The sequence below is a fragment of the Loxodonta africana genome, chromosome 25 (assembly GCF_030014295.1).
Source record: "Loxodonta africana isolate mLoxAfr1 chromosome 25, mLoxAfr1.hap2, whole genome shotgun sequence".
Taxonomy (NCBI): domain Eukaryota; kingdom Metazoa; phylum Chordata; class Mammalia; order Proboscidea; family Elephantidae; genus Loxodonta; species Loxodonta africana.
In genome coordinates, this window is record NC_087366.1 from 46067693 (window position 1) to 46084968 (window position 17276).

Sequence of the window (17276 nt, forward strand, 5' to 3'; positions counted from 1 at the left end):
GACCCACATTCTGGACATCTGTTGCTTTCTTGTGGTATCATTTAAATTGTTCCTCTATCTGCTGTTCCCTGATGTCTTACAATCTGGGAGGTAGATCTAAATAAAGCCTTAATTAGATTCAATTCTTTTGGCAAGAATACTACCTAGATGGAGCTATGTGTTTCATATTTTATCACATAATATTTAGTTATCTCACTTTTTATCCTAAGATGAACTGATTAGTGGTTGCAGATTGTCAAAAGTGTGAAAAACACCAACTCTGCATGGAGAAAATGATAATTCTATTGAAGGCTGCAACTACAAACAGACTTTTCTTCACACTGGTTAATCTGTTTTCAAATGCATTCTTCCTGAGGGCAAGCATTCCCCTCCCCTCCCCCCAACAGTCTGCACACACTTCCTGAATTCATAGCCAAGCAAGTACAACCACATTTGTTTGCAAAATGAGACTTGTTTAACCAAAAGTAGGGCTCATACTTTACAAGTAGCAGCCAGGGTTTAAAACAAAATGGAATCCAATCCAGATACGTGTCAGCCATTTTAGTTCTGCCAAGCGCCTCAGTTTTAGAGTGCTCTTTCACAAGATTGGAAACCCTGGTGACGTAGTGGTTAAGTGCTACGGCTGCTAACCAAGAGGCCAGCAGTTCGAATCTGCCAGGTGCTCCTTGGGAACTCTATGGGGCAGTTCTACTCTGTCCTATAGGGTCGCTATGAGTCGGACTTGACTCAACGGCACTGGGTTTAGTTCACAAGATTAATCCTGTCATTGTAAAGTTTCCCATCAAATATCCTAATGGCTTAAGGGTTGTGAAATACTAAGTTCTAATTCATCATTCCACCTAAACTTAGTGGCTGGTATTCTACTTCCGAAAAGTCAGCTATTGAAAACTCTGCGGACCACAGTTCTACTCTGACACTCACGGGATTGCCATGAGTCGGAGTCCAATAATGGTGGTGGTGGATTCTTCTCTAAAGAACTGATTGTAATAATTGCTTCTTTCTTCCCTTCTTACTTTCCCCGCTAGCATATATATTGTTCATCAAGGAAAGGACCTTCGAGGCTATTACCCGGGACAGATTGCAAGATTCCATTTTGATTATAGTGCAAAGAGATCATCCAGGTGACACACATTCTTAAATCTTAATTTCCACGAATTTTACCACATTTAGAATGATAAAAGAAAAAAGGCAGGGGGAGGGGGGAATACATTGAGAACAGGCAAATGCATAGAGACCAAAGTTTATTAGTGGTGACCAGGGGCAGGTGGAAGCGGGATTTGAGGAGGCATTGCTTAAGGGGTACTGAGTTCCTGTTTGAGGTGATGAAAAAAATTTGGAAACGGGTAACAGTGATGGTTGCACAGCATGGTGAACATTAATTATGCCACTGACTTGTACATGTAAAAATGTACGTTATATAAATTTTACCACATAACACAGTCTAAACTTAATAGATTAAACTGGAAGTAGTTTTAGAGGCCATTATGATTCAATTAGATGAATGAAATGTAGCCCAGAGAAGTGAAGCACCTTGGCTGAGGTCGCACAGTGGGTGTACAAGCTGAGACTTGAATCTACCCTATTTTCTGACTCCCAGTTCAAGACTCTTTGTTCTAATTCAAACACATCCTCATATTAACTCTTATTAGGGTCATATTCTCTGCCAGAGGATAGGCAAGAAATGAAATGACAGAACCCACTGCCAGAGGTGCTCATGGCCCAGGTGAACTGACAGCCCTCCTCCCCACCCCACTCCTCCCTCCAGACCCCGAATATCAGTTCTCACACCAGGGGATGGCTGGATTACAGAGAACCTCTACCTGACTCTGACAAGGCTTGTGCCTGCCCAAGATGAGTCATAAGAGGAAAACTAAATGTAGATGTCAGGCTACAAGTTTATTAAGCTTCTAGCTCAAAACAAAACACAGGAAATAATGCAGCTCTTGGGACCGGTCCTAAATTTAGGAATTGTTGTCATGGCTTAATTTGATAGGTTTCTAATAGTTTACCTTCCCCCAATATATTGCTCCACGAACTTGATGTTTTTAGTATTAGGGTTCCTCTTTTGAGTGATAGTCTTGTCTTCAGAAGAACACTGATATATTATTTGAAAAGAGAGAGCATCCTGGTTCTCTAGAAATACCCAAAGCAAAGGCAGAGGCTGGCTGGCAGTTCAGTAGGCTTATTGGTAGGGGTGGCCACCAGGATCTGGTTCAGAAGCCAGAGCTCTCAGTGGCACTTAAGTGGCACATAAGCTGTCAGTGGCACAGAACCCAAACTCACAAGAGACTGACTGTTCGCCAGGCAGCTACTATGTTATTGACAGCAGGAGACGTACTTTTGTAGTGAAAGGAGTACTCCACCTACCCTTTAAGGCACCCATTCTACAGAATCTAGTACTTGTTGAGCATGAAATTAGAATAAATAGAGGGGGTGGGTGTTTTCAATGCTTCCCATGCCTGTCCACACAGAGCACCTCTGCCCGTTCAGCAGCTGTCCCCCATCAGCCCAGCACACACATTGCCAGATTCTTGTCCTTGCTTTTTCTGAACTTCAGGCAGAGCCACTCCATTTTTGCTAATACTTTCTTTTAAAAAGGCACATTACAGATAATCAAATACATATAATTCATCATGAGTCAGCAGTTTCAGTCACCTCATTTAAGTGTGATTAGGTCGCAGTGATACCATCATGTAAAACTATGCCAGTTCCTTTGATGGGATTGGGTGTTCCTAAATCTCAGTCAAGATTTAATATTTTTCACATCGATAGCAGCTGATTCCATCCATCTTAAAGTTAAAAAAAAAATTATTACAACATTTAGAAAACATTGGTAATTAAAAAAGAATTGAAAATCACCCCTAATCTCACCACCCAGAGATAATTATGCAGAATCTTCTAGATCTACATCAAAGTAGGATGGGGCAGTATTTTGAAACCTACTTTTGGTAACAACTTTATTAAGATAATTCACATACCATACAATTCACCCATTTAAAACGTACAATTCAATTGAAACCTTTTTTTTTAACTTAGTAACACACTGTGAACTATTCTCCATTTCCAAAATTATAATTCTTTTAATGAGAGAGCATGCTCTTCCTACATATGTTGCGTGTCATCGTCTAAATAATTCCCTTTTTTTTTTCCTTTACATGAGGGTTGCGTCCACCCTCTTTATTATCATAAGAACACTTGGATGAACACACGTCTTCGTGGACTTCTCTTACTGCTGGAATTGCTGGGACAAAATGTATGCACCTTTCAAAGGTCTTAGTACATTTCACCAGACTTCTTAAACAGGTTATACCAACATCTGCTCCCACAAGTGTATGAAGATACTTCATCATTATAGTTTGATTCTTCTTTACTTTGATTTTCAGGGGTACTAATATGGGTGAGGGTACAGGAAATTTAAAACAGACTTCAGGTTCATCAAACTCTGAGACACATGGTAGTGGTTAGTCTGGCTAAAAGAAAGCATTGCTCACTTGGGAAAACCAGACAAACCACCAAAATTACAATAGGAAAGGGAACCAGAGAGATCTTGGCAAATCCAACAGAAGGTTTAATTCAGGTGGCTCTCTGTGATTTGTCTATTGGGGAGGAGGAGAGATGCTAAAGGGGAAAATGGCACTGGATGCCCTGAGCCATCTACTGTCAACTTTGCTAGGGCTCCCCTGGGAACTATGGAGTTTCGCCAATACTGTCTTGTTAGCCTCAAGGCCACTACCGGGGAATGGATTTCAGCTGATCAGACAATGGAAGGTTTTCCTTCTACTGGGTGTTTAACAAGCTATTTCTACTTTCATTTAGACCTCTCATAGACCTGACAATTCCATCCAAGGGAAAAAGTCACTATCAGCCTCAACTGGACCAACAAACTCTCATTCAGTATATTCATTTTCAAAGACATTCAAAGCCTGCTGAACCATGGTATAAAGAAACTACTTATCAAAGAGACTATTCTCTGCCATTTTACAAGATTGGTAAGTCAAGTCAACAGCTCCTAAATCTGAGAAAAACCTTGTCTGGTTCCCAGGTTAACATCTCCTGTGTACTTGCCGTTCCAAGGGGCCACTTGGGACCAGCCAAATTGGGGTAGGGGGTTTGTGCCTGAAGGCAGGATGAAATATTTAGAGGGTTGCTCCCAGGCTCCTACTTCCACTTTCCTACTTTCCCGCATACAGGATAGAAGGAAGAAAATGCATAAATGTTATACATAGGAAGCAGACTCAAGTCTGACCACTCCTCACTGAGTCCCTCGTCTAACAACAAAATCCAGAAAGATCCTGGGTCAAATGTGGGTCCCACCTCTTATAAGCTGTGTGAAACTGGACAAGTTAATTTCTTTGAGACGGTGATAGTATTAGCACACCTCTGAGAGTTACTACAATATTAGAGTTAATGTAAGGAAAACACCTACAGTGTATGGCACCGTACATAATGAAGTTTTTGTTGCGGTGCTATCATTGAAACACTCTAGCCTTTGGTTCACTGAGCATCAATGCAACAGTTGCTATATTCGATGTACGCCTTCCTTGAGCCTTACATTAAGGTAAGCAGAATTGACAGTGACTGTGGCCAAGACATTAGTGAATTCCAATGGGTAACATGGTAACAACTTTGATTCGATACTAAGATGATACAAAGTGACCCACCAATACAGCAGGATTCAAAGGGTTGGGATAATGCAGGATCAAAATGCAAATTCACGTGATTTATTTCATTTTATTTACATTTTGGTATAATTTAAGAATATGCCTCTTAATTGGAGACTGAATCAAAGAAATAACCTTTTGACTAAGACCTTTTTTTCACATCTTTTAAATAGATTTCTTTGTATTAAATTCCACAAATTATTTTGTTACTGTGCATAACTGTTGTTAAAAGGACAATGTATTAAAATTTAGGAGCCAGTATTTTTAAAATGACTCATACTTTGTTTTAAATTTCAGATTGGAACCAGAAATTAGGCACGGTATCGTCAAATCCTAGACCCCTTAATTCACTGCCAGAGCTCTACTGCTGGGAAGGAAGAGAAAGGCGGCTTTGAAAGAGATACTTTTAAACTAAAGTAACTGTGGCATTCAAACAAAGTAACATTTTGCATTCTTAGGTGACTCTTTTAGACTAAGATAATGGTAGCAGGGCTGCTTTTAAGTGTATATACAGGTGGCTACAATCCTAAAATATTTACATGTTGCAAATTCTTTTCAGATCAAGCTGGTCAGCCTACCTAAGAGAATCAAGATCCAGCTTTAAAAGGACTTGTCATCTGTTCTTAGCCCCACTACCAGCCTCGCTGCCTGTGCAGGAAAACTGTCTTTCAGTTAGTTGATAAGTTATATGTGGGACCAGGCAAAAATATAATTGTATCTGCTCAAACTATCATCCCTGTTAGAAAAAAAAAAAAAAAAAAAAGGCTAGAGACATAGCTAAGGAGGAAGACTGGCCCTAAAGGCCTTGAAGAGGCTCTGGACACAGAAACTGGAGTAACTATACTAATGTTAGGCAGAATAGACTAAAAAAACAAAAAATGTCACTAGAAATAAATAGGGACACTTTATAATGATAAAAGGGTCAATTCCTCAGGAAGATAAAAAAATTAGAAACATATACACAACTAACAACAGAGCACCAAAATACATGAAGTGGAAACTGACAGAAATGAAGGAGAAAGAGACAATTCAAAAATAATAATTGGAGATGTCATATCCACATTTAATAATGAATAGAACTAGACAGAATATGAGCAAGTATATAGAAAAGCTGAACAACACAAGCAGCCAAACTAATCTAAATGACCTCCATAGTACACTCCACCCAACAGCAGACAGAGTACTTATCCTTCTCAAGCACATGGGGGACATTCTTCAGAACAGGCTATAAAATATGTCTTAATAAATTTGAAAGGAGTGAAATCATACAAAGTATGTTCTCTGACCATATGGAATTAAATTAGAAATCAACAATAGAAGAGAATGAGGGAAATCCACAAATACCTGAAAATTAAACAACATACTTCTAAATAAAGAAGAAATCACCAGGAAAATTATAAAATATTTTGAATTAAATTAAAAAAAAAGATAAGGGTATCAAAATTTATGGAATGCAGTTAAAGCAATGCTTAAGGGAAATTCATAGCTTTAAATTGCCTATGTTAGAAAAGAAGAAAAATCTCAAAATCAATAACCTTAAGAAACTAGAAAAAGAAGAGCAAACTGAACTCAAAGGAAGCAGAGGAAAGAGTAATAGCAATTAAGTTAAAACTCAGAAAAACAATAGAGAAAAATCAATAAAATGAAAAGTTGATTCTTAAAATCAACAAAATTGACACAGCTTTAGCTATACTGACCAAGAAAAAAGGTGAGAAGACCTTTACCAAAATTTACTGGTTGTTCAGAGAAAAAAAAAAAAAAAAAAGGAAAGGAATACTATTAACTATTTGCCAACAAATTCTATAACTTAGACAAAATGAACAAATTCCTAGAAAGACACAAATTATCAAAGCTGAATCATGAAGAAATAGGACATGTGAATAGACCTATAACAAGCAAAGAAATTGAATTAGCAATTTAAAAAGTCCTCCCACAAAGAAAAGCCTAAGCTCAGATAGCTTCACTGATGAATTTGGCCAAATATTTAAAGAAGAAATAACAATCCTTTACAAATTCTTATAAAATAAAGAAGAGTACACTTCCTAACTCATTCTATGAAACCAGTATTACCCTGATATCAAAGCAAGACTAAAAGGTCTTAAGAAAAAAAAAGACAAACTACTGGCCAACAACCCTTGTGAATATAGATGCAAAGATTCTAAAAAAAAAAATATTTGCAAACCGAATCTAACAACATATAAACCAAGACCAAGTAGGATTTATTAAAGAAACATAAGGTTGATTTAACATCTAAAAATCAACTAATTGTTAAGTCAGAAACTAAAGGATTTGAGATGTCCCCCTACTTGCACAGAAATGCCACTGCATTGAATCAGATTAAACCTTTATTACTCACAGCAATAACAACAGCCAGAGTAACACTTAGGGCCAATTCCCACAGGGTGCCATGCAAGGTAACATAGTCACATCTTAGGGTAAGAACATCTTTAAAAACGACAACAACAACAAACCCATTATTGTCAAGTTGATTCTGACTCATGGAGACTTCAGGAGGCTATTATTCTGCCTATCACAATTATTAAAACGGCAATTCTTCCCAAATTGATCTCTAGATTCAACACGGTCCCTATCAAAATTCAGCAGGCTTTTTTCCACCCCCCGAAATTGACAAGCTGCTCCTAAAATAGATATGGATTGTAAAAGACTCAAAATAACCAAACCAATCTGGAAAAAGAAGAACAGAGTTAGAGGACTTATACTCCCCAATTTCAAAATACACTGTAAAGCTACAGTATCCAAAAAAGTGTGCTACTAGCATTGTTATCATTGCAGTTAGCTGCCATTGAGTTGGCTCTGACTCATGGCAACCCCATATGTGCAGAGCAGAACTACACTCTATAGGATTTTTTACGGCTCTGTGACCTTCAGAAGCAGATTGCCAGTCCTTTCTTCTGAGATGCCTTTGGGTGGATTCGAACTGCTAACCTTTAGGCTAGCAGTTGAGTGCTTAACCAAGGATGGATATATAGATCAAAGGTGCCAGGCAATTCAGTGGGGAAAGGACAGTCTCCTCAACAGTTGGTGCTGGGATAATTAAATATCCACATGCAAAAAGATACATTTAGACCCTTACCTCACACCATACACAAAAACCAACTCAAAATGGATCACAGGCCTAAATGTGAGAGCTAACCTATAAAAATTTTAGAATAAGACATAGGAGAAAATCTTCATGATCTTGAGTTAGGCAAAAATTTCTCAGATGCAGCACCAAAAACACAATCTATAAAAGAAAAAAAAGATAAATTTGACTTGATCAAGATTTAAAGGTTTTGCACTTCGAAAGTCACCACTAAAAAAATGAAATGACAAGCCACAGACTGGGAGAAAATATTTGCAATTTATATATTTGATAAGGAGTCCCTAGGCAGTCCAAACAGTAAGCACTCAGTTACTATCTGAAAGGTTGGTGGTTTGAATCCACCCAGAGGCGCCTCAAAAGATCACAGCCATTAAAAACCTGTGAGTGCAGTTCTACTCTGAAACACATAGGGTCGCTGTATGTGCTGTATCTGCGTTGTACATGCAGACAGGCTGTGCCACAAACTTCCAGGCAGCCGTAAGACTGCTAGGAATGAGGCACGTACACCCACTAGCATCAGCCATCCCATGGGTGCTACATTCATCTGTGGTAGACTCAGACACAGGAGACATTTACACAGTGTCCGCCAAGTGTAAGTCATTATTATTTATAGAAACCAAACGGCAAACAGTAACAACAGATTCCCAAAGGAGAAACACTTACCCTTCTCTAGATTACCCATGTCCATTCTTACGTCGCTGGGCAAGCGTGCCGTAGTTCAGGTAAGATGCTGTGTTCACGTCACCGCTGCCTCTGGCTCTCGCCACACTGCCGGGGCTTCCATTCTGCAACTGGGCCTCGCCTCATCAGCAGGAAGACCCCGGCACAGGATTTCCCAAGCCTCTGCTGCCAGCTACCACCATACTACCTGGGCCTGCAGGACTCTCTTGCCACTACACTACCACACCCATGCTGCCTGGGGGGAGGTTTGCAACCCCTGCATGGGGCACACTCAGGTTTCTCTTGCCCTGCACAAGGAAATGTACAGCTCTGTCAACTCTGCTGGCAAGCCTCCTGTACAGAGGCATCCAGCTGCTCCCTGCTGTAAGAAGATCCCTTCTCAGGATCCTCTGAGGCAACCCCTACATGGGGCACATGGAGGCCTCTGCCTTGCACAGCAAGTGTTACACCTCTTTTAGCTCCCTCCAGCAAGTCTCCTGCCCGAAGGCACTCGGCTCTCATGCTGTGGGCTTGCAAACCCACCTCCACTGTCTCTCGCCAAACCCACCTCCACTGTCTCTCGCCGTCTTGCACTGTCTTCAGTGTTATAGATCTCTCTCCTGTGTCTAGGAAGTTCTCAGAGCAGGGATCCCAGGTCCAAAGAACATGCTCTGCTCTATTCTTCTTGATGGTTGTGAGGTCCCCCTGAACCTCTGTGGGATTGGTCCTTATATTAGCCTACTCCTTGTCAATTTCAAGGTATGGGCTTCCCACCAGGACCACGAACTGACCAACGCCTTCAGTAGACCAGAAGTCACTCAGTTTGCATAGTCCCAGGCAATGATTTTGTGGGAGTTACAAGAACATGGCTAGAAAGGCCACATAAAAGCAATTCATTGTGCCACAGTCACCATGAATCAGAAATGACTTGATGGCAACTTTATTTTTAATATCTGATGGCCTGTATCCAGAATATATTATGGCTTCTTGTAATTCAAAAACAAATAACCCAATTAAAAATGGGTCACAAGCACATGAAAAGATGCTCAAAGGCCATTAGTCATTAGGGAAATGCAAGTCAAAGCCACAGTGAGATACCATTTCACCCCCACTAGGATGGCTTTTATCAGAAAAATGGAAAACAAGTATTGGCGAGGATGTGGAGAAACTGTATTTTTCGTTCATTGTTAGTGTGAAAACAGTTTAATGGCTCCTCAAAAAGTTAAGCATACAATTACCATAAACTAAACCAAACCAAACCCAGTGCTGTCAAGTTGATTCCGACTCATAGCGACCTATAGGACAGAGTAGAACTGCCCCGTAGAGTTTTGAAGGAGCGCCTGGCAGATTTGAACTGCCGACCCTTTGGTTAGCAGCGATAGCACTTAACCACTATGCCACCAGGGTTTCCAGAATTACCATATAGTCCAGTAATTCCACTCCTAGGTATGTACTCAAAAGACATGAAACTAGTGATGCAAACAGATAGATGCATACCAATATTCATTGCTGCACTATTCACAATAGTCAAAAGGTGGAAACAGCCCAAATGTCCATCAACAGATGAATGGATAAATAAAATGGTATTTCCATGCAATGGAATATCATTCAGTCATAAAGAGAAATGAAGTCCTTATACACACCACAACTTCAATGAACCTGAAAAACCATTACACTGAGTGGAATAAATCAGGCACCAATGGAACAAATACATGATCCCACATATATGAAATCTCCCTTTGGAAATGGCTAGTGGGGATGGTTGCACAACACGGTGAATGTAATTAATGTCACTGAACTGTACATGTAAAAAAATGTTAAAACGGCAAATGTTTTGTTATATATATTTTTTACCACAATTAAAAATAAGGGAACAAAAATGGGCAAATATTTTAACAGGCATTTCACCAAAGATATATAAATGGCCATGAAAAGATCCTGAAACATCATTAGTCACATTAGGAAAATGGCAATTAAACAACACCACAGCCACAAGAATGGCTATAATCAAAAGTCAGACAAAAACAAGTGTTGACAAGGCTGTGGAGAAATGAGAATCCTTATATACTGTAAGTGGGAAGTTATGCACTTTGGAAGTTTCTTAAGTTAAAACAGAAATGTACTTTATGACCCAGCAGTTTCACTCCTAGCAATCTACCCAAGATTAATGAGAACATGTCCACACGAAGTTTTACACGCAAATGTTCATAGCAGCATAATTAGCATAATTCCTAACAGCCAAAAACTAAAACCACCCAAGTGTCTATAACCGATGAATGGATGAACAAAATGTGGTACGTCCACACTAAACCAAAACGCAGACCCACTGCCACTGAGTAAACTCCAACTCGTAGCAGCCGTGTAGGACAGAACAGAACTGGCCCCTAGTTCCTAAGGAGCGCCTGGTGGATTCAAACTGCCGACCTTTTGGTTAGCAGCCAGGCTCTTCACCACCGCACCACCAGGGCTCCTAAGTACATGGTACGGTCTCAAAATATTACATTAGATAAAAACAATCAGCTGTAAAAGACCACATATTACATAACCTCCTTTATGTAAAACGACTAGGAAGGGCCATTCTATTGAGACAGAAAATAGATGAGTGAGGTTGGGGGTGGGAAAGGGAAGTGACTGCAAGTAGACATAAGGGATCTTTATGGGGTGATGAAATCAGTCTAAATTTAGATTGTGGTGACAGTTGTACAACTGCGTAAATTTACTAAATTACTGAACTGTACTCTTAAAAACGGGTGAATTTTATGGTATATAAACTGCACCTCTAAAGTTGTTCAAATAAAAACCATATGTGTGTATCGCTTTAATAAAAATCAAACCACAAAATCAGAACAAGAGGTCTCTAAGGAAGGTGAGGAAGATGGATTGCTGTCACATATAAAAGGTGATATCTAATTTTCTTCTCAAGCAGATTCTATAAAGATAAATGCCGTTCTACAGGAAAATCTAGACTAATGGTATATGTTGGTGCTTCCGAGCAAAACTATTCTTTAACCTTGGGGGCGGGGGGACTGTGGGAAGTAAGAGCCAATAATCTCTTTGGACCCAATTTCAAATTCTGGACCCATTTACAGAACACAGGTGGTCTCTTAGCTTATATACTGTGTGACTGTCATATCTAGTGAAAGCATACTTTTTCTTTCATTCACAATCTCTGTATTTGTGCCACTGTGGATGTTCACATAGCTCTAAGGTTATTAGTTGCTTAAGATTCAGGCTGTAAAATGCCAAATGCCTGTGATAAGACCCTCAAAGACCCTCGTCTAAACCCACACCCCAATCACACCTATCCAGTTACACTGACCATAGTTTATAACATGGATGCCTGAAATTATTAATCACTGAATGTACTCAGCTCTCGGGTATACTGTTTACCTGAGTGATTTGATTACTGAGTAACTGCTATAACTCATTTCTTAAAAATAATTGAAATTATATGCTTGTAAAAATGTAAACAAAAGATGGCTAAAAGAAGAACTCAGTTAACTGTTATATCCTTACTTTTTTTGTAGTAGGTTTACAGTAACAAATATATGTCTGTGTGTGTATATATATATACACACAGATAGTTTTAAATTTTCTTCTTCCATCCCCCTATTCCAAACTGTGTATTGCTGTAAAAAAAAAAAAAATGCTGTTATCATATGCCAGTGTGTCACGGTTATCTTTATAATCAATATATATAGACGTAAATTTTTTTTAAGGTTTCATAGAAGACCGTGGTATGCTATTAATGGACATTCAGTTTCCAACTATATGCAAAATAGGGCTTTTTTTTTTTTTTTTTAGTGGGATTGCTGGTAAGTAAAATGATTTGCAAATATAAATTGTAAACAGTCTTGCCAGATAACTTCCCCCGAAATTGTAGTAATTCACACTCCCAACAGAGGTGACTACTTCTTCACATCCTTGGTAACACTGATCTTTATTTACAAATTGGATGAAAAGCAATATCTCACTGTTAAATTTCAATTTTCCAATCTATAAGTTGGACATCTTTTCATATTTTTGGTCACTTAGTTTTTCTGTGAATTGCCTATAACATATATTGATTTTTTACCCATTTTTTTCTACTGGTTGTTATCTTATTTGTGGCAGCTCTTTGTGTATTACGGATATGTATTAAAAACATTTTTCCTCAAGTTTTTTGTTTTCTCAGTTTTTTTTTTTTAACTTTTGTGATATTAAAAATTTTTTAATCTGGTCAAATTTGTACATTTTTCTTGAGTTTCCTGTTTTTGTTGTTTTCAAAAATGCTTTCCCTAACATTTTCTCACATTTCATTAGTTAAAATTTTTATAATTTAGATTTTTATTCTATCTGAAATTCATATTTTGTTATGATTGTTTTCTCCCATAATAATTAGTTGTGCCATCATTTGTTTGTTTATATTTTTAAGGCATCCTTTTCCCACTGAAATGAAATGCAATTTTTAGCATATATTAAGTTTCCATATATGCTAACACCTATTTCTGGAACGTCTATTCCATTCCTTTATGTACTTGTTTTTTCACGTGCCAAAACCACATACTTTGATTATCATTTTAGTATCAGGTGGGAAAAAAACCTCTCAACACTCTTTCAAAAATGTCTGCAGTGCAATGAGTTACTTAATATGGCTGTTTTACCACAGTCTTTGTGACTCACACAATGTTTGAATGGGACTATGTAAACAAGGTGTATGGAGTCCTAAAGAGGGGATTGGTCAGTTCTGCCATCCTGCTAGGCTTAAAGGGAGATCCTGAGAAAGAGTAGGAGCTGTAACACAGAAGACAGGGAGGGAGAGCTGTAACACCAAAGATGGTGAGAAGCGGGGGCAGCGAAACGGTGGCAGGAGAACCAGGAGACTAGCAGGGGTCAGTGTGGTGAGCTTCCCAACCCACAGAGCGAGAAAGCTGAGCACCTTCCATTCGAAGGCTTGCTGGCGAGCAGAGTGCCTCCAGGCACTTGGTGGAGCCAGATTTGTTGACCCAGGGAGCTAGAGCTAAGCACCTTCAAGCTGAGGCTTACTGGTGGAGTAAGGTGCCACTGGGCACTTGTCCGCAGAACTAAAAGAGCTTTGTAACACTTAACCTGAGCAGGGGACAAGGGTGAGAGAGAGACCTGCCTGCAAGCATGGCTGAGAAGAAGCTGTCCTGATGGAAGAACTGTATCCTGAGCATTCCTGAGCCAGAATTGTAACCTGTTACTTCCCTAATAGACCCCTTATTTGTGAGTATTGTCTGTTAGTTCTGCGTGGTCATCGCAACAAATTATCAAACTCAGCAGACAAGTAGAGTGTGCCCTGGGAGGTACAAATGAAGTCAGAATTGGTAAAAAGGCCTGGAGAGAGGAGGTATACCTGACCTCCGGCTCATGGAAATCAGCCTTGGTCTGTTGATCTTGGCTCTCCTTTCCCCTTGCGAAGTTAGAGGAGATCAGAGGCGTCTGCTACACTCAGTCATATTAGTTTTTCTACATACATTTCAATATAATTCTGTCCAGTAACAAAGAACCCTGTGGTGATTCTGATTGGAACAGCATTAAATTCATATACTAATTTGTGTAGGCCTGGCATTCCATTCCCATTTGGCCTATATTAAAAAATAAATACTGAGTAGGCCCCCTCCCCGTTAAAATATTTTGTTCTGTCATCTGGTTTCCTCCAAGTGAATTTCAAAGTGTAGAGTACGCATTATTTAATTTCAGCAAATTTTGTCTTCTATGTATAAATCAACATATGTATATATAAACATATTTTTACTTAGAATCCTCTTCCTTCTTATAAAACATTTTGGTTGTTTAGCTAGTATTTCTCCAAGTTACTGCCAACTTCATCAGCCTCACAGGCCCCTTGTTGATTTTGTTAAGTTGCTCTAACTGTCCAAATTCCAACCTTCCTTCCAGCGTCTGGGCCTTTGTACATTATGTCCCTCTGTCTGGCTACTCATCTGTTTGGTCTCAGTTTAAATGTTATTCTAAAGGCTTTCTCTGATCCTCTTCGAACTTCTATTAGGTTCTCTTTCATAGCACCTTGTACTTTTCCATTGTATACACAGCATCATTTATAAATATGTCTCTTTAAAATGCTGTCCCTACTACAATATGTTTCAGGAAGACTGCCAGCTTGTTTTGTACCCAGTGCCTAGCAGAATCTGGCATATGTACTTGTTCAATAAAGATTTATTATTTAAAGGGAGCTGAAAAATTGAGCTGTATCTGAAGAACTGACCCTCTTAACCAATCTAATTAGCAAAAAGCTCTTTTAAAAATCAGGACAGAATCACTCAAACTGATTTAAAATGAGTAAATGTCTATTAATTCAATAGGACAGTCAGGCTTTTTTAGTTAAAAACAAAACAAAACTTCCTGACTTGGAGAATGGATTTTTTATGGCCATTACTAAAAAACATGCATCAATAATTCAATGCTTATAGCCAAAATAAGAATGATGTGAACTTTAAAAAATGTTTACTTCTAGTACAGCTTTTATCTTTGGGTAGCTAACCTAACTTGAAGTTCAAGTAGGGAGAAGAAAGAGTAAGTAAAAATAAGAGCCCATTTAATTTCTACCAGAATAAATTTAATTTTTACCTGTAAGTCATCACGGAAACCCGGGTAGTGTAACGGTTAAGTGCTATGGCTGCTAACCAAGAGGTTGGCAGTTCGAATCCCCCAGGTGCTCCTTGGAAACTCTATGGGGCAGTTCCACTCTGTCCTGTAGGGTCACTATGAGTCGAAATCGACTAAATGGCAGCGGGTTTGTTTTTTTTTTTTTGGCTTATACGTCACTACTGATCAGTAGTTGGTTTGTAGGATCATCTGAGCTGTATTTTTTACTTACTGAGTTCAACAACACTGCTGCTAATTTAGAATTTTCTTGAACCAAGTATTAATAAAGCTATATTCAATGAAAAGTAAAAGACATTTAGACTAGACTCTTGCAAAGATTCTGTTTTTGATCTCTCTCCATCTTATTCCCCAATACTGCAAGGATAAAGCTCCTTCCTACATGGGAATATTACTTCTCTTACCAAAACAAAAACACAATACACAAAGTGTACTAGAAATATTTGGTTCTTTTTAATCAGCTATTGATGGTATAATAAAATAAATTTAAGTGGCACCTAATTTAAACATTTAAAATAGTTCATTGAAGGATAATCTACAACATAATATGTTAAGTCTAACTGTCAAAATAATGCCTTTTTTTTTTTTTTTTCCAAGAAAGGAGAAATAAAGGCATGATCAAAATGATGACCAACAATTTGGGTTCATTTGGACACTTACAGATAATATTGTAGGCATACTGGCAGGCACAATGTTGAAAAATCAATCCACTAGATTTAGGAATAATGGTAAAAAAAAAAAGGGAAAGATACACATTTCATCAGAGTTAAGGTCTGACATTAAAGAAAAATATCCACCAAATACCACAACAGATCTTTTAATGACTTCTTAACATTAAGATTCTTGTTTTGGGGAACATCTTTCTCTTTGAACATTTAATTCAATGTTCAATGTATTAAATAATTTACAGAGAGAAATAAGTTCTGTATTCTGTACAAATTAAAGGACTTGTAGTTACCCCTCCCCCTCAAAACTCAATTTTGCAATGGTCTCAGCAGAAAATAAACAGTTCACAATTGGAAGAGAATTTATAGCATTACAAAAGTTTACAGAACCCCTGTCCTTTAATCATTTTTTCTAACAGCAAAGATTATACTGACAAAATCGAATGATCAGAATGTAAAAATACTTGTGCAAAACTGCATTAATTGCTCTTACCATCTATCTAATAGGGGTAAAACCTAAGAACACACAATGCCAGTAATGAAAAACTACACTGAAGGTAATTCTACTTTAGATTTCAAACAACACGGATATACCATTACTAAACATTAAAAGAAAATGTGGCACCATGAGCAGCAGGAGCAACAGATGATTTGGCAATATGCCAGCTAAGGGAAGCTGACACCACAATACGCCAAAGTTTATTTCCACGGCAGCCATCCATCTTAAAAGACTGGAAACAACTGTAGGGCTTACAACTCACTTCAATGTCTTTATTCTTGAATTTGCAGATCATAAATGAAATGTTTACGGAAGTCTTTTTTCCCCCTCTCGAGGAGTGTTTCTTGTGTCACTGGAAATCCTTAAAAGAGTTGAATCATAGACTCTCTGGATTTACCTACGCCAATCCATTTAACTGGGAGAAAAGAAAAAAAATACTACTGTAAATTCATCTATAATATGAATCTCTGAGATTAAAAGACAGGAAGTGGCCCACTTTTTTCTCAGGGTCACCATTCAGCTTTTCTCTCCACACGTTTTTCCTCTTTTCTGTTAGCAGCCTCTGCTTATTTCTAAATAGAATGTACAGTCAAGATGCGGTACAGGGTAGTTACGAGTCTGCCTTACAGTTACTGGTTTTAACTGCATGATATTTACAATTTCTTAATTCCTAATGACTAGGATAGTAAAATATTGGCTGAAATCAACAGAGGCTTTAAGGAACTTTGATCAAGTTCCAGATAACTTAAAAAATAAGAGAATATTGAAGTGTCACTGTAACTTTCGTATCTCAAAAGTAGAAATACCTAGAAGAGAGTAATATTTTACCTTGTTTAGCATCAGTAACTGCTACTATACCAGTCTATGGGAATCTCTAACCACCTGCAACATATGGTTTTAGATTATTTGCAGAATTACTGGATTCCACACAGTACTGTTAAGATAAACCTACGTGGAATTTTACAGAGGTCACTGTTAGACTCACTGCTGTTTACATTTCAAAAAATGCTGAGTAAGAGCAGTGAGCAAGTATGCTTACCAAATTTGACAGCAAGCTGGGAGAG

At 38.3% G+C, this 17276-nt stretch overlaps 2 protein-coding genes across 2 annotated transcripts in view; one reads left to right on the forward strand and one right to left on the reverse strand.

Annotated features, from left to right (window-relative positions):
* Positions 1–996: 996 nt before the first annotated feature.
* SPMIP3 (sperm microtubule inner protein 3) lies at positions 997–8111 on the forward strand (the record flags this gene model as incomplete). The annotated part of the gene is given in 4 exon segments (XM_023549159.2): positions 997–1121; positions 3817–3989; positions 4959–5032; positions 5034–8111. Coding segments are annotated over 4 exon segments (420 nt in total), but the record flags the coding sequence as incomplete, so codon positions are not given.
* A 4087-nt stretch (positions 8112–12198) lies between these two features.
* The window catches only part of ADSS2 (adenylosuccinate synthase 2), a 41052-nt gene continuing 35974 nt past the window's right edge, over positions 12199–17276 (reverse strand). Inside the window, exon 13 of the mRNA XM_064276770.1 lies at positions 12199–16627. Coding sequence (XP_064132840.1) covers positions 16575–16627 — 53 coding nt within the window. The 3' untranslated portion in view covers positions 12199–16574. The remainder of the gene's footprint in view (positions 16628–17276) is intronic.